Source organism: Neodiprion fabricii, chromosome 4, assembly GCF_021155785.1.
Source record: "Neodiprion fabricii isolate iyNeoFabr1 chromosome 4, iyNeoFabr1.1, whole genome shotgun sequence".
NCBI classification, from domain to species: Eukaryota; Metazoa; Arthropoda; class Insecta; order Hymenoptera; family Diprionidae; genus Neodiprion; species Neodiprion fabricii.
Window position 1 is genome coordinate 8,905,142 of NC_060242.1, and position 18,604 is coordinate 8,923,745.

General features: G+C 34.7%; 1 protein-coding gene across 9 annotated transcripts in view; it reads right to left on the minus strand.

Moving 5' to 3' along the window:
• Nucleotides 1–18,604, minus strand: part of LOC124180937 (PH and SEC7 domain-containing protein) — a 76,206-nt gene that overhangs the window by 9,204 nt on the left and 48,398 nt on the right. For 6 of the 9 annotated variants that reach the window (XR_006870341.1, XR_006870340.1, XR_006870344.1 and 3 more), the window contains 9 exons: nucleotides 17,074–18,277; nucleotides 14,911–15,155; nucleotides 14,450–14,643; nucleotides 14,048–14,240; nucleotides 13,703–13,872; nucleotides 13,407–13,623; nucleotides 12,422–12,566; nucleotides 11,773–11,916; nucleotides 9,073–9,248 (listed from right to left, as the gene is read on the minus strand). Coding sequence is in view for 4 of the 9 variants with exons in the window: in XM_046566890.1 (XP_046422846.1) it covers nucleotides 9,073–9,248; nucleotides 11,773–11,916; nucleotides 12,422–12,566; nucleotides 13,407–13,623; nucleotides 13,703–13,872; nucleotides 14,048–14,240; nucleotides 14,450–14,643; nucleotides 14,911–15,155; nucleotides 17,074–18,277 (2,688 nt within the window). In the remaining 5 variants the exon portion in view is untranslated. Of the gene's footprint in view, nucleotides 1–346; nucleotides 3,819–8,908; nucleotides 9,249–11,772; nucleotides 11,917–12,421; nucleotides 12,567–13,406; nucleotides 13,624–13,702; nucleotides 13,873–14,047; nucleotides 14,241–14,449; nucleotides 14,644–14,910; nucleotides 15,156–17,073; nucleotides 18,278–18,604 lie in introns of those variants that run through there. The other 3 variants (XM_046566892.1, XM_046566891.1, XM_046566889.1) reach the window with 2 other exon arrangements.

Sequence of the window (18,604 nt, forward strand, 5' to 3'; positions counted from 1 at the left end):
CAAATTGCATATCGATTAATTTTAAAATTCAGCTTTTGACTGTGTTTTACCCTGTTGAAAATATTTGTCTGTTAAATCATAAAATGTTTTGAAGCAATTCAGCGTGTAATTTATTACATGATTTATCTTGTACATTTCATAAACTATGTAAGATATTACACGACAGATCACAAAAGCACGAATCATCTGATATACTGGATCAAAATTCATATAATTCACTACATAGTTGATTATATTATTTTCGATCTATTATCTCTGGTGATTTGAGCTTTTGTAATTTATTACGCGATTTTTTATACTATTTATCACATGTACAAAATAAATCATGTAATAAATTACATGCTGAATTCTTTCAAAATGTTATATCATTTGACACATGAACATTTTCAGTAGGGTAAGAATAATGAAACAAGGATGTTTAGATAAAAAGAGCGATGCTTCTTGTCTATCTAAATTCATTTGACATTACTTGAAGCTGAAATATATAACAAATGTGATTTGATCCAGGGAGTTGAAATATTTTGAACTATCAAAGTTTTATCGAGAAGTTGTAGGTGGAATAAATACAGTGAGAATTCCGTGCTGTGTGTTGAATGCTGTACTTTAGCACTCTTATTAGCACGAAGGGTACACTTGATCAAACCTTTGTGATATATACCTATACTTTAAGACGGAGGATAGACTCAAGCTTCACACTGATGAAGTAGCATGTTCACATAAAAAAAAATGCTAACGTGTGTGTGAGATGTTACAAAATTACAGAATGTCAAAATGTGATTTTGATCAAATTAGTCTTGATTAATAACATATTAAAAATTCTCAGATCATTGGACGAAAACGAAAGTTAATTAAGTACATGAAAATAAAGTATATGGCAATGTCAAAATGGTTAGAGATTAATATTATCATAGCATTGTCGCAGCAACAATGATTCCACGGCATGGGAACTTAACGGTCTACATATAGCTCTGGTTCGAACAACGTGACAGCCGTACCAGCCAATCTCGAGATGCGCTTACTATCTGATCTTCCACGAATCTCTACCCATTTCCGCATTGGCATATCGCTGGTGTTCAGTAATTAATAAAGATGGATTAGAAACGTATAAGTATTTCGTTCTTAAGAAATATTAAATAATGTATAGTGCAAAAGCGTTGGTCAAGTTTTAAATGTTTTGCTTAAATCAAATTGTAAAGCATTCATTAAGAGTCACTTGAAATACAGGTTGGCAGGGTTGTTTAAAACTGGTGATTTTTTTTCAAATTTTCCAGATTTTCATACAAGTTAAATTTTTCAATGAAACGATAAAAGCATTTACAAATATTATTCAGAGACACATTATTTTTGAAATGAAAGGTGTGCATAATTTTGAAATTGTGAGAGGAAAGTATAAAGAAAACTTGCGATTCGTAAAACGAATAAAACAATGTGCCACCTAGAATGAACATTCTGTCAATTTTCTAGTTAGTCTATAGTTCCCTGACTATCCCCAATTTTCTAGGTTTCTAATAATTTTGCATTAGACCTGAAGGAAAAAGAAATATCTAGAAATACACTTTATACGTTCTGTAAATAAAATTCGGATAACTAGTGTCAGAAGCAGTTTGTTATAACAGTGAAAAACATCTTTATTATATGCAAGAAACAAGCTATAGAACCATTTTGCAACGATTGGTAATAACGGTACATTGGTAGACGAGTAGGTAAAGACAATCAGCTCCGAGTATATTTTAGTGACTCTCCAGTGCACTCTGCCTTCTTCTACTTATCACATAATACACCGTGAAGCTGTCTGTTTTCAATACTCCTCGATCAACAAGCTGTAACAGACGTGACTCTTGAAAGCTGCAGTCAAATCGAAAATTTGAAACTAATCTTACAGAGTAGAATCCCACCTTGGGAAGAAACTAAAAAAACATACGTACACCACGCAGTCTTTCTACAAATAACAATACCACCGTGTGTACTTTCAGAGCTGAAATCCTTACCTACTTCATTACAGGAAAAAAAAAATTCAAGGTATTGTTTGATGAATAAGGAATGGGTATATTATCGCCATTCCAACCATAAACTAGCTTAATATTATATTATAAAGCAGAAAACAAAAAAGTATAGCATTAATAGCAATATCGTTTTAATATGGTAACCAAAGCGATTCAAAACTATGTGTATGCAGAAAAGATGTGAGATTAATGTTTAAAAAATTATATGAGTGTATAAATTGTGATCAACCATTGTAATATCAGACAAAACAATATGCACTATGACGAATGAAGTAGCCAACCATGAAGCCAAAGCTAGTAGTGGCAGTTAGCAGTTCAATGTGTTGATCTTCTAATGAATTAACGCACTGTAGTTTGAAGCCCAATATTTGAAAGAACACTACGAGATTTAACACAATTTTCACTATTGATCTCTACTGCCTTAATTTACTTAAAATCAACATGTTCGATTGTTAACTTAAGTGCTATAGCTTTAGCTTCATCATTTGAATAATTAAGATTCACCTCGGTATAAGATATACGAAAAGCAAAGTAACTAACTGTAAATGTGATAATTCAGTAACGAATATACACATGGAAGCTGCCAATCAACTTTGAGGTATATAAATGCTTGAACTAGTTGCAGAGTTTGAGAAAATGATGTCAATGTATTTCAATCATAAATTCAATTCAATCATATACAGCAGTACAGAAATTCAATGTGGTAAATTTAAATGCAAACATTAGTAGAAGTCAAGTGTATCCTCCAATAAAAAATTAAGAAAGATGAAAGAAAGCTGGGTTTTCAGGCCTAAGAGAGAAAATTTGAATATACTCATAGGCTTCCAAATGCATTTGAACTTCAATATTTATGTACATGAATGGTGACAATGATAGATTATACTGTGTGGTCAGTGAGTATATGTTCAATAATATTGTGTACTTCCAATAATACAAACTAGTTGATGTTAATTGTCAAATAACTCGTAACATGTCAGATTTAATTTTGCTCAATAATTGCTGTTCTCCATTGTAATGCCAGTAAAAGTCAAGTAATAAGTTATTGGCTCGTGTATAGAAGTGTTTGAAAAACATTCTGAAATCAAGTTTCAATGTTTTATCTGACAATTAATGCCTGAGAATATGCACTTCGAAAGCATAAAATTGAAATTCTATAACATGACTCGCATTTTTTTGATTGAACTGCATCTAATGAATGAAATTAACGTTCATTCGTAAGATAATAGTTAATAAGAGCTAATATGTTTAATAATATATTAATTATTTGATAATGACTATATTTTTACTTAGAATGTTAGAATAATCGATAAATAATTACCAAACAACAATAACGAAACCAGTCTTGTAGATTTTATGTACACTGAAAGTACAACGACTTCCTATAGAAATTGTAAATACTATTTTACCTCCCGTCAGCACTTTATTACATACACTATCACTATAAGTTGTAGCGTAACAGTGACCATTGATAGTCGTAATTATTAGCAATAATATACCAATTCCGATCGCAAAGTAATCTACCCAAATATGTAATAAGCAAGAAGAGCTCTAAAACCAACGAATTACAAAAACATATGTATAAAATATAATGTCGTATTACAAGTGTGGAAAGTATGCAGTTTCCGATGAGTGCGAGGTTTGCAGCGTGAGCCATAAAGTGAGTACTGCGTTCACAAGAATACAGGTGCGAATTTGCTGGCAAAAGCCAACGGCAAGTACTGCAATCGCAGTTCGCACGAATACTAATGTGATCGCAGTATGAGCCAAGGCGAGCGCTGTAATCACACGAGTCAGATATCCAATTTTTTCCAGCACCTGTGAAGGAAAGTTTGATTTCAGAAGGAACGAAGGTGTCATTGACAATGCGTAACATTACGCGGTTGAAGTTAGTAACGTTACTTTAGCGATGGATGTTTAGGAAAAATTGTTACTTCAATCCTTAGAATTGTCTGAAGTTCAGGTAGTAAATCGTAACAAAAAAAAAAAAAAAAAAACATGTTCATATTTTGAAAAGCCAACTCTTCAGAAAGTTGTTATTAAATTGCACAACAACGATTTTTTCTATCATGGTTCGTTATATTAACGATACCAACTTCAGCCTTGTGTAAAATTGGGGTTGAGTAATTGACGCTCAATGACATAGTACGTAAGATTGCGTTATTCAGAAGTTTGCAAGTGCCACAGAAAGCCTTAATGTGTAAAATGAAGTATTTCAGTAGTTTTACAGCACTGACTGCAAGTTGGGCACTTTACGCACGCTGCACGCTTTACAGGCAACAAAAATCGAACTTTCCAATCAGGCGTTGTAAGAAATATAATAAAGCCTCACATACTCATAATGCCTTTTATGCGTACAAACATGTATTTCTATTTGTTACTGATTATTGACTTTTGATGAGGAAGATGGTATGATACATTATTGAATGAAAATTTAAAGAAAGTCAAAGATGACAGTTCTATATTATTATGTATTTATCTGTTGTAATCACCTCAGGATTAACTATTATTTATAATAGGCATCCATTAATATATGTACTATAAATCAAAAATTAATAAAAATCTAACAATGCTATATCTACAATATTTTTTATTTGTTTAGAAGTTTCTTTCCCATATTTATTAAACAAAGTGAAGTTGCACAAAAATTGTAATAAATACCAAGTATACAGTAAGAAATATACGGATAATATCGAATGAGAAAGACATTAGAGTGGAAAGTTGGAAGATTCAACAAATACTTACAATTAAGGGTTACCGAGATGTTAGGTTTTCATTTTCACGAAAGATGTATTACTTTTGCAAAGTACTTTCAGATAAAGATTTAAGTCTTGATTTAGTAGCTCATCACAGATGAAATAAGTTAATTATAATATTATAAGAGAGTCGAGAATAGAGAAACATATTGAGCCTTCATGATGTGAAAGAAATTGCCTTCACGATTGTACTGCGGAGATTGCTTTGTTTGGATTTGATATGCCATATTATGCAATTAAATGATGCGTGATTCAATCAAATATTAAACCGATTTTTAATAAATTATGCTATGAATGAAATTAAGCAACTGGATATTTGGATTCATTAGAAACTGGAATGAATTTGTTAGGTATTGCAGTACCAGCAGTTGAATAACTTATATGTTTTTTTTTTTTTTGAATCATGTGAGAAATTGTAGAGTTAAACCACCTTCAATTTTAACTATGTGAAACACTATGAGTGTCATAGAGATTGTGTGTGGATGAAATTTCGTATATAATTCAATTTCAATGATTACTTCGAAACACTTCGAATTTTTGAAATCATTGAGCAAGATGAAACTTATTTTTTAATCGTGATCACGGTTTTATCGATCAAATTTTTTAAAAGTGTAGGTACATTCTCAGATTTTTTATTTTCTTTTCATCATTTTTGATGCAATTTTTACGAGAAAAATAATGGTCTGTACACTCATGAAAACATACAGACACTCGTGATGTTGATAAACAAATTTCACATCGAATATTGGTATCAGATGAACAAAACTAAAATGTGCATTTCACGATTTTTTTTTATAGAAAAAATGAGAAAGCTGTCACGTAATATACATCAAGAGTGTAGAAAATCAAAAGATGGATCCTAGAATTCCCAAGCATCTTGAAAACTTCAGTTCGCGAAAGTAGTGTGGAATTCACAATACCTTATTTTGTTCAATCGTAGAATGGTTTGAAAGTTCTTCGAGTAATTACTGAAAACTGTTAATTATTCATACATGAATTGTATCTGAAAATTTGTGTATCGACTGCTTCATTCAACTGAAAATGACGGTGGTCTATCTCTCCAAATTATGTGTATTTAGCAGATATTACAGTGCATTAAAAGCGATTTGTACACAAACGACTCATGTTCAGGCTACACAAACAAATTAACATGAAATATCGAATACACATGGCAGCCCATATGATTGGATACTATTTTGACAGCACAGGTTATCCAAAACTATTTGATAGAACACGATGATGGCCCAGTGCTGAGAAGCAGAGCATCATATCTTAGAATAAGTTTGTTGAAAATAGATTAAAGAATACATGGTACCAATAAATGCTTATCAAACACTGTAAACAAGTAAAGAAGTTTGCACTTTGTTTTTTGCAAGTTACTTGTTGTCATTGCTATGAAAAGTTAGTATGACGTTTATGGACGTGATGATGAAATCTTGAAAATTTCTCATGAATAACCGATAGTTCAAAGACAGCTGAATTTCTCTATCAAATTAAAGTTTCTTTGATAAACTCTATACTGCACAATTTTCAATTCGTTAATGTGCTCTGGTGTTTTAGTACCATATATTGAAGGTAAGTGCTGCGAAAAAAATCTGTAAAACATACTTTGCTCAGTGATTCATTTTTAAAATACAGCGGTACCGTTTTCGTTTTCTTACGAGAATTTACTAACAGTCTCTGATATTCTGCGGTATTGGTATTAGCTGGTGGAGCATTGGTATTCAAGTAGTGAAGGTTCGAATGATCTACTAGAGTCTGTTCTAAGCCACTGGTGCTAATTTCATTATTAATAGGTATTGGGAGTTGTAGTGACATTTTTTCAATAAATGTTTTGCATTGAATTCAAATCACTGATAGTTTTTTCGGGATGTGACCTCTCATGAATGTATTGGGTAGATACGCGGCTAGTACCGAAAACTTGAAGATGGAAGTTGTTGCGACTCGTTATATTTTTCAAAGTTTAACAAGTTATCGTCGAAGTCGTTAACCAGGTAGTTAAGGCTCCGATCTTCCTGTTATGCATCCCATGTTCAATTCTCGCACTGGCTTTTTCGTACGTGCCAATCAAACAAAAAACCGCCAATTTTTACAATTTACGGTATTTTCTTAGTACATAAAGTGACATATATGGAATATTTCGAATCAAGTGCTTGCTATGATAGGTATGAGGATCAAATAAACCGTGCTGCTTTATAATCACAAACTTCCGACATCCGTTAATCGCAAATATTATAGATGAGTTATGCGGGTAATCCTGTTCCTAATTTTTTTGTAAAAAGTACTAATGGTTGCAGGCCATTCATGAACTTCGTCAAATCAATGTTGCCGGAGATCTCACCAGGTATAATAGTACTATTAGCATAAGTTTGCAATACCAGCCGCAGAAAATATTCGAGGTGTAAAAAGATGGTGCATACGATACTTTATGTAATGAAAGTAAGATCCACTATTTTTTCGAGATTGCGTCGTTTAAAGTAATTATTTTTATGATGAACCTAACGCCAGTAGTCAGAGTTAGTAGCCAAACGTGTTAAGTTTTTGGAAACAGAAAAATGTAGTTTAGTTTCATCCTCATAATTGTATGAAAGTATTGGGGCTTCGGGGTATTTCACTAAATTTAAATTTTTGAACTTCATTATCTTATTCATATGAACATTAGAACGTTTGGCTGCTAATTCTGGCTGCTAGCTTCAGCCTTGTATTATTGTATTAAGAAACTTGTACTGAAAACCCAGATTACGATTAACGGATACCCGAATTTTATAATAACAAAGCAGCAAAGTGTATTTGATACATATATCCTACCGAGTACTTGATTTGAAATATTTTTACACGTCACTTTATGTGTTAACAAAATAACGTAAATCGAAAATATTATTGATTGTTTGTTCAATCAGGCGGAAAAAAAAAAACCACCACGAAACCTGAACATGTAACGCACAGGTGGAAGATCGAAGTATTAACTGCTCTGCTACTGACTCCGATATTAGCTTGTTAAGCCTTAAAAGATATAATCAGTTAAGGTCTTAATTGTATCTGTCCCCACTATTTTGATACAAGGACTCATCATGAAACTCGACTGGCATTTGCTGGTATCTCCTCGTCAATTACTGAGTTTCTCATATACACATGTCTAATGACGGGGAGTGGTGGGAGATCACCGCGTACTCTACAAAGGCAGATAGTACAGCATTCCAATGATAGAGTTCTCCGGTAGTGGCGAAAACATCAATAGTACTGTAGTAGTAATTTCTGTAAGGGTTGTCGAACACCACATCATACAGTACAGACTGATCTTAAATATAAAATAATTCTGGTTACTGTATCAGTTTGCTGTATCGCACAGATAGATGTTAAAATTGGGGTGTATTCAAAATTCATTAGTCCTCGCAGAAAGAAACTCTATGGGAAATATTTGGTATAAGGGCCAGTCAAGACGATTCAGTACACAAGCGCAAACACCCTCAGATACCTATTTTACGTGAATCAAAGATAACTGGCAAGGGCTATCGACTTTACTGTTTCAAAGTTCGCAAACAGCGTATCTTGCAAAAACAGATATGATCACGAGCTTTACCGTCAAACAAAATCAGCTTGTGATTGTTAATATAATCGAGAATAATATCTTAAAATTACAGGACTTGCATCTTATGATCCCACCGATTTTCATGAACAGCCGGTTTGATGTACGAGTCGAGATTAGTAGTCAAAGTTCTCAACTGCGTTTGATTCATGTAACAAATGTGATTGTTGCTGCAGGCGCATTGAGTTACCTCGACCAGCACTATGCGTGAAATATTTGCTACATGTATTCTGCTATAGTTACTATAATTATTGTCAGTTCCTGCAATATTCGATCAATCTAAAATCCGAAACTTGCATCTTGATGCAAAATTTCTAAATTCATCTAATTTTGTTAAGATCTATTTTGCAAACATTGATAACTTTACTAAAAACACGTAGGTAAAACTTCTGACTTCCCAAGGATTTTTATGCTTTGGTATTTCAGCCAGAGTATCGCCCGATGTTAGTGATTGGTAATGAAAACAGTCACGCTCGATTAAAGGTGATTCACTTGGCAGAGTATGCTTCCTGTTTCGATTACATCATCATGTGAATGATTTGCTTTCTCCATTCTTGGCTCTACATATTAGTTAATTTTCTTTTAAACGTCAAATCATGTCTATATAAGCAAATGATACACTTAATGCATGTTGAGAATAAATACACCCACTACCCATCAACCAAGGTTCTCCCCACAATCTTGATCATTTAGTAAGTTACGATTGTAAATTGCAGCCCTGTAACTGTACCTATTTGTAGGTAGTCGATCCGGAACAGGCGGTGGTACTAGTGCTACGTCAGTATTAGCCAAGTTTCCAGTCCCTTCGTCAACCTCACCGATACTGCTTTCGACCAGTGAAGGTTCCACATCCGTAAAGGCCAACCGTGATCTCAGCAAATATGCATAGGTCTTATACCTCTTCAACTGAAAAATAAAAATATTTTATGAGGCCCTTTTCAAAATCTTTTCAAAAAGTGCAGGGTCATCCGAGTTCCACACTTAGTCCATCTGTGTGGTGATGAGTGAAAAGGATAAGAGGGTTTACCAGGGATGGATATAGGGGCAAACCAACTAGGCCACGGCCAAGAGCGACAGATTTTTCTGTTGGAAATTTCTTTGATTTTTTCATTATTATATAGGGTGTGCCAGAATGATCGATTCAAAGACTAAAATTTATTCCTTGTGAAAATCTGCGACTGAAACGTTTTTTATTTCTCATGGGCAATTCGTCGTTTGTGAATTACAGCCCTTCGGAATTAGCCAATCCAGTAGCATCTGATGGCTCAGATAAATTGCTTAATATAAAAATTAGTAATGGAAAAAAAAGAAATCTGCCTGCTTCAATTGTTTTGCAATTGGTACAAAAGCAAGCTTATAAAGGATGTTAAAGAAAGGTGCAAGGCTAAACATAAAACTGGTCTAGTGTTGCTGCTGCTAAATAACGTGCCTTCTCATCCATCTACTGAGGTGTTAAACAGTCTCGATCCATGCTTTAGGTCAGATTTCTTCCATCGAACGAAACACCTTTAATCCAGCCTATGGACCAGGGTGCGATAGAGAAAATGAAGAGACTGTATGAAAAAGAAGACAGTGTCCTTCAATTGATGAAAACAATAAATTTGAAACACTGTTGCTGATGTGTCGGCAATGCTAACAGAAAGAAACCAGAAGAATGCTTAGAACAAACTATGGCCACCTCTGCAGAAATGCAGGACGAGATTCAAGTTGATATTTCTAATTTCGAGTAATGTCGCATAAAAGTATTCGTTAAATTCTTCAACGTTATCGCTGGATTCACGGAATGTGACAACAATAACGTGAACGATCCTTGCCTACGAAATTTTAACTCATGATGAAATCGTATCTTTAGTTTTCCATGACGAAGAAAGAGATTCTGATAAAAACAGCAGTGATGAAATTGTGGAAGCATCAATGCCGCCCTCTCATGGTCAGGCCTTCGAAGTTCTCGAAACAGCAATGGAGTGGTACGAAACGCAGCTTAAATTTTGTTCAATGCAACTTCTTCTGATGAAACGATTGCGGGATTTAGCAGTAAAGAAACGAACTTTCGTTGGAAAACAGTAGTACAATCGTGGATTTTTTTCCAAAGAAATAATTCAAATACGTGTATCACTTGTAAAATTTTAATGTTAGTACAGATACTTGTTTTTCGATACGTATATTTTATGTATTATATTCTATTACGAACATGTATGCGTTACTTTCGAGTTAACTAAAATGGACTATCTACTAAGAAGATATTAATTTTCATCTGTTTCAAATACACATAATTATTCTATTACATTAAACGAATCAGCGATTTTTTCACACGGTTTGGTTATCCGAATTTTCGATTATCTGAATGATGCCCAATCCCAATTTGTTCGGATAATCGAAGCTCTACTGTATATAATTTTTGAAGTTAATGGAACGGTTATTATAAGGCACTATTCCACAGGTGTAGATTTCGGAATGTACTCGATTGAAAAACATCACTGACGTGTAAGTGAAAGTAAGAAATGTCAGGTAGACACGAGAAATGAAATTCTTTCTTATAAATTCTCCAAACTCTTTTTCATTCATTCGTAATAAATAATTTTTTATGCTTGGATTATTTTGAGAAATTTTTATGATTTCATCACCAAAACTCAATCTCAGACCGGACCACCTTCTCTAAAATCTCCACCTTCTTTTACTATTATAAAGAATTTTTCGTGAGATTCTCAGCTAATTTTATGACGATGTTGCAAAATGGAAATGGCCATAACTCGTGAACCAATCTTTGGTGCATCTCCGTATTTTAATACAGATCTTTGTATGAAAATGAAAATCGAGAACAGGATTTTTGCTGCAGCTAATAATTAAATTCTTTCATTACGAAAACATCGATACTCCTCACATCGGACAAAAAACGGAAATAATTATTTTATCAGAAATCGTTGAGACCTTGACAGATTACCTACATATTAGAAATTTTTTTATGTAACGTCTTGATTGCAAACTAGAATCACCTGAAAAATTGTGAACCAGGATCTTTTATACGACAAGATTGATTTGAAAATTGAAAGGGGTAAGAGCCGTGAATCAGTCGAAATTCTGGGAAATATCTCAAATTCTATCTGTAGAAGGTGTGAACAAAATACCCTTTGTAGCATTTATAAGACAAATTAGAAGTTACCGTTATAATGGTGTAAAGTAGGATTTATTGTAAAATCTAACGCCTGTGTAACGAACATCGTTTTTTGCATGGGTATATGTAATAGTATGCACAGTATGTGTAAATTAAAAAACGTTCAATAAGTGAGCATATTCCTTTTTACGTATTACTTTTTCCACCAAAAACATGCACGAAATCGTGTACTTTGCGCATACATGTCCAAATATACTATTTCAATAGGGCTGTAACTTGTGGTTGAGATTTGCAGTTGATGAATCATGATGAACTTACCTCGTAATGTAAATATACATCTTTTTCTTTGTAGTTTTGTACAGTTAAAGCCTTTGAATTTCGTTCTGGCGGATGTCTTCTGTGTTCATCGAGCTCTGCTTCCAGTCGACTGACAATTTCTTCGTGGTCTCGCAACTGTTCTCTCTAGAAATAAATACAATTTATTACTTTCAATGCCATCATTCGTTTGAGTAGATTGGTTGCCCCTGTTGCTGCAGGAAATCAAGACCTGCAGCTGCTTTTGGGCATCGTCGGCACTTCCCACTCGTTGCGTAACACCATCTTAATCATCAAATTCATATTTTTGTCAACGTCTTTGAACCGTACTCGTAAAATGCTTATATGAGGGGGTGAAAGTTTATCTTATTGTGAATCTTTTTAGTATGTTATTTTCAGTATTTACAATTTTTTGTTTAGTTCTAACCTCCATTATTATTGATCTCATCTCACAAATATGATTTTTTCAATATAAAGAGGCTTATTATAAGTAATAAGGTCAGTTCTTATATCGTGGTTGTAAAAACAATGGCAATTAAAGAATATGTCTCCATACACATGATCGAGCGAGGAATGAATTTGATTTTTGGTATGATACTAATTTTTTGAGGACGGAATGAATATTAATGTCAGCAATTTTAAGATTACTTACAGGAGACAGTTTTGTGTGACTGCATGGAAGCAGAGGCCTTTGAAATTTACGCTGAGATCCAACAGCTCCTGCGAGTGGTTGACAAGAAAAAGTGGCGCATACAAAGTTGATCGTGTCGATCCAAGACTGCAGTTCTTTAGAATCACTGTAACATTTGGAGTTTTTGAAATACTGTGATTACAACTGTGAATAATTGTTATTATTTGATGATATTTTAAATTATAATCACATCAGAGTATTAAGAGTATTTATATACTCGAAGAAAAGAATACTAGTATGTTAATTGAAACAGCTTCAACATGAAAGTGTTGTAGATGTAGAGTGTGCTTGTAATAATATAGAATAAAGTCACATTTTTCTACACGGTCTGAACATGAACATAACATGTTAAATGCCATAGATATGGAATTACTGAATACAAATCTGGCTTCAGAAAAGTTCATTGTGTTGTATTTCAAATGGACATTCAAACGAATGCACATTTTCGTTTTTAAGTAAAAATTAAAGTAAAATGCTTTAGTGAACTTTGGTGCTTATCCTCTGATTTGACAAGGTGCTGATATTTCAGATTTTACAACTTCTCTATTCACTTTATACACAAGTTATACCTTACATAATGATAGATTACAGTTTTTTAATGAAGATAAGTAGAAGACCATACAGGTCTGTGTCTCAATAACGGATATTAGAATTACTAAATGCCATAAATTTTTTATGATATTAAAAAAACAAAAAAAACAAAACTAGAACTAAAGTAAAACCAGGTGGAAAACGTGAGATCATGATTTTGTGCGCCTTAAGTGATAAAGTGTACAATCCAATCTTGTTTAAAGCCACGCATCCAAAAATAACCAGATTCTTACTCGACTACTCAAAATATATGAAAATCTAAAGGTTTTATATTAGTTGCAACAAATCTAAGTCTTGAATGTTTTTTTTTTTTATGAAATGAGGTAATTCATTACTTAAAAAAATAATTTATTACCTAGTTTGAAAGAGGTACTCAGCTTGATCAGCAGTTTGCAGTCTAAAGACATGCTGCTTTTTTGTATAGTCAGCGGCTTTTGTTGCTAGTGCGTGATGAATTCTTATAGCATTATGTAAGCTATCGCTGCGAAAACTATGCTCGTCTTTATGTAGGTATAAGACCAGTTCTCTTAATGTACAGTAGTACATTTTCCAACCTCGCTTTCCAAATGGTGCTGCACATAAAATTTGGTTGTAATTTCTTTGATGATTTGTACAGTAGTATTCGTAACATATACATTCGTAGCTACGTACTTTTCTTTCCATTTGCATCATAACAACACTTTCTCATTACATAGCCTTTCTTGAATTCTGTAGCACCAGTTACGTTTGGGACATCTAAAAAAGGGTTACCAGTTCCGGATAATGCTGGTCCATCCCCCTGTTGCATGACTTGGGATGCAGCATCGTCTCCTTCATCGTCTCTGAATGAACACACAATTGTATGGTCAGCGCTATGCAAATATAGTGGAAAAATAAACATTTTGTTGTTGGGCAGTTTAATTATGTAATATATAAGTATGTACCTAGATTGAAATATGATTATAAATCGAAACGACATTCAATATTGAATTGAGGCGTTAATAACAGTTTACTTACAGTGCCCATTCCAGAGGAAATGACTTTATAGCATTGTAAAGTTGTTTGAGCACCTCTCTAGGGAAGTTGTCTCCGTCATTTAGCTCGGATAAATTTTCAATAAATTCCGAACATGACATCTTACGACCAATATTTTGACCATGCAGGTCAGTATTGAGCAACATTATAGCACAAGTCAATGTATGTACAGCATCTACAAAGAGAAATGTCCGTTTCAACAAATTGTATTTAAGATATGACATACAGTAGGTAGTCGATCTAAAATCGATTCATGCAATTTTTTAAATAGATGTACCTTTTTTTTGTAGATATAGATATTTCATAATAAGAAAAATGTTGAGGGTTGGAACAGTAGTTTTTTCAAATGCTTGCAAAACAGTATTCAGGAACAGATACACGTACCTTGAGAATTAAATGTACCCGGATTACAGTCGAGAAACCTTTTTGAGAAATGTACAAGGACTCGTTCTCTCTCTTGGGTTTCACCAGTCAACGAAAATTGGGCAAGGAACTTTCTGAGAGCCACGTCCAGCGTGTCTTGCTCAAAATTAAAATACCTCAAATATTCCTCAGCCACAGCTCGACTAAAGTCATTACTGGAAATAACAGATAAAGTGAATTAAAATTAATGTATTAAAATTCTTAAAATTACAGCACGTTTTCGCTTCAACAAAAAAATTATACGACTTTCGCAAATTCGAAGTAGAGACATTATACAGATAACTTAACATTTGAAGATCTTGTTGAAGTCAATGTTCAAGACAAATGTCTAGTTGTTAAGTAATATAAAGTGAGGAGAAGTCATTTTGTTATTTCTTGTGTGAAGCAAAACAGGTGATAATTTATTAAAGAGATTTGTATACTTTTTACTAAGGTGTCTGGAGACGTCAGACTTTTTGAATCCATCAAGTGAATACAATCGTTTTGCTAGTCTTATTGCTGATGGGAGATCAACAGCTTTCGGACTATAATGGAAGCTATGCAAACTTTCAATGTCACTTTCTTCATCCGCAGACTGTGGTGGCGATGAACCTTTGACAATATGCTGTTGCTCCTCGTAATCGCCCACGGTTGGTACCTCTTTCTCATCCTCGCTCTCTTTCAGTTCCTGAATTATAGTAATGCAACAATTCAATACCGGCATGCGTTTCTAGCATGTATTTTAACATTGAATTACATACTTGTATACATAACATTTTATATAATATAATTTTTCGGCTACAGTAAAAAACAAAAAAAAACACACCATTATGCAACTTTGGAATGACTTTAGAGGACTTAAATTTGCAGAATATGAGTAGGTTTCGCTTTATGACAATGCACTAAAGTTCGAACAACCCTACAGTGGAGAAATAACAACTTCACGCAAAAATGTATCGCTACATTCACCCTAGAACGCATGTACGGGGTAGTTAATGATCCCAGCAGTCATTCAAACTGCGCTCTCGACTGAAAAATTTACATTATCGGCTGGGGATTGGGACCATCATTCAGTTTCACTATCTGGTAGTGAGGTTAGGCTGGCAGTAGCATCACCTGTTCACTGGTCATTGTGCAAAATAATTGAAAAGAACAGCTGGGGTCGCTAAATACTCCGTTCTGTAGCTGCCGTTGGTGTTTCGTAGAAATAAGTGAATTTGACTTTTGTACTCAAATCAAAATATTTTACTTGTTACTATGTAATTTAAGCGTCAATAGTCTAATGTATTATATCGAAAGCCATGTATTTCACATACCGAAGCAATTTTCTCTATGAACTCGGATGCTTTGTAATAAATGTACGCCACTTTATTGTTTTTACATCAACTTGGTGACTTTGTATAAATTGTATGCTATTTTTTTTGCGCAGAAAGTAGCTCGAAGATACTACTTAGCCATCTACAAGGAGCACCGAACGGCGCATTGTTGCCTTTTCGCTACAGCAGTTGAATGAGTTATACGACTTCTTCCGTGATTTATTGTTACTAATAATATACTATTTTCCAAATAAAAGAACTTAAAAATAGACGAAAACCCTTTGCAACCAATTTTTTTGCTTTATTGACTTTGTTCGTATTCCGTATTTTTTTCATTTTCATATCCCAAAATATATATGTTTTTTCCACGGGACATAAGAATAGTAATTTTTCCCAGATAGTCTGATGTATCCTCTTCAAAATCGCGTTAGAAATTTGGAAATCGGTTCATTACAAAAAAAGATATGAAATTTTGTTCGAAAAATGACGTTCTTGCCGTTTTTCTGCACTTTTTGGTATTGAATTTTTCACCAACTAAACTTCAACAAAATAGAATTTACTGTTCAACATGTATTTTCTTATTAAAAAACGAAAATATTTATGTACTTACAAGTCCCATTAATGCTTTCAGAACGATTTTACAAACGAGAAACGCATGGGGTTCTTAACAATGTGTTAGAAGGTAGAAAAAAAGATACACGCGTTCTATGGTTAATGTTAAAAGTTTTGCGCACATTATTCATTGTACTTACATGTAACTAATAAATACAAAAGATTGACTTGCATGAGAGGACAAGTCGTAAATCCTTTCACTATTCTGGTTATTTATAAAAATGAAAATCTTGGATTTCTTTTCAATTATTGTCCGTTTGTGTGAAAAATTTCGGTATAAGTAGATCCTGATCCTTATAATGGTGTATAGGTAACCGTGTCGAAAATAAATATGGTTTTATGTACTACAATTACATCAATCTAAGTACACATGAATCGGACTCCAGTATTCAATTTTCATCGCCGGATCAAAACGGTTTAGGAATCATTTTATGTAAAAAATTTTTTCTCAAGTTTGGAGCTCAGGTTCAAGAGTTCCTACATGGTGCTGCTCACATCTTATGAATTTGTTGATTGAGGCTTTAACTCTACCAAGGTTATTCTCAAGTTGCAAAACAGTAATTTTTATTCAATTTTTCGTCATAACTTCAATCTCAATCGCCCATTGGGTGATATTGAATGAGCTGACAGTAAAAAAGTGAGAGACGCGTGGAAATGTGAGTGTGGATATTGGAATACCTGATAACCGACAAACTCCGGTGTAACATTTCCAGAGCTGACCGTTGACTGAAACCGTTGGGTATTCTGCGAAGGAGGTATGAGCTCTGAGGCATTCGATGTCGCGGTATTCCCTCGTCGGCGGGATTGGCGAAGGCTGTTGTTTCTACTACCAGTGATTTCCTTATCGGGTCCCTTAACTTGAATAACTATCCTATGCTCAGTACTGTCTTGGTTAGTTCCATAACCGGGGTTTTGGAGTCTCCTCTGAGGAGGTTCACTCGCTAATATTGTGGAATCACTGTCACTAGGGTCACTAACCATCATAATATCACGCGCACTAAGTATGTCCATTGTTTCTTCGTCATTATAATCGGGGCTGGACATGTTGCTAATGGCCTCAGACTGACTGAGGTCACCATTTGTCGGATGAAAGTATCCACCTGCTCCTGAGATGCTCCCGACTCCACTACCCGTGGGTGTCCCATCGCCCACTGGGCCGGAAGATGCGCCAGTGGTAGCCGTTGGTAGAGGAAACCTGCGGGAGCCAGAATTCGAGGACATAACGGAAGAAGATACAGAGGTTGGAGAGGCGGGGGACAAGGAACGCTGAGGACTGGTTCCTTCAGTCGAGGAACGAGAGCTACTCGAAGACTGTGAAGAGCTACCATTTTGGCAGCAGGAAGTCCGCTCAGAGGCGGAAGGTGAACTAACAGGTGCGTTGTAAGTCCAGACGATTCGTTCGCTCGATATCCCTTGACCACTGTCAGGTCGGGTGTCTAGGAGCGTGTTAAGACTTGACGTAACATCGTCGTCAATGTCAATGTCCACGGCGCTCATTGACGGATCCTTCTGGAATTGCAGGTGATCCTCGGACCTGGATGTCCGCACGAAGCTGCTAGAGTAGCCGAAGTTCGAGTTGGATTTGCTATCGCTACCGGCACCTTGTCCGCACTCGCGCCTGATGTTAATACCGACGGGCGAGGTGCTGGCAGAATTTGAGCCAGCCCCACCCCTGTGCATTCGGTGGCTCAGCATTTCGTTGGGACTCGTAGGTACCGAGTTATGATGTTGGTGATTATGGTGATTGTGATGATGGTGTATGTGGTGATTGTTGTACCTCAAAGAATCCACTTTTTTCTGATATTTCGGAAGGAGTCCGGTACTTTGCTGCGTCCTCGATAGGTTCAACATCAAATCGCCAGTCATCATGTAGGCCTCAAACCTGGGATCCAACACAACAAATTATCATTATATACAAGTTCATCCAGTTATCAAATATGAGCCCTTAAGACATATTAAAAAGGTGGATACAAACAGCATTATATGATACATATGAGGTATTCCGCGCCAACGCGGTGGCATTTGATCCTGGCCCTCTACGATCTGTTTCATTATTTTTTATCTTATTCAACCTATGAGAAAAAAAAACGCGCCTCAAGTTTTTTCAAGATATTTCGGAAGAACCAGTTTCTCAAAAAAAAATTAGTAAACCCGCTGTTAAAAAAAAAAAAAAAACACCATAAATATGTTACGGGATGGATGATTGTGA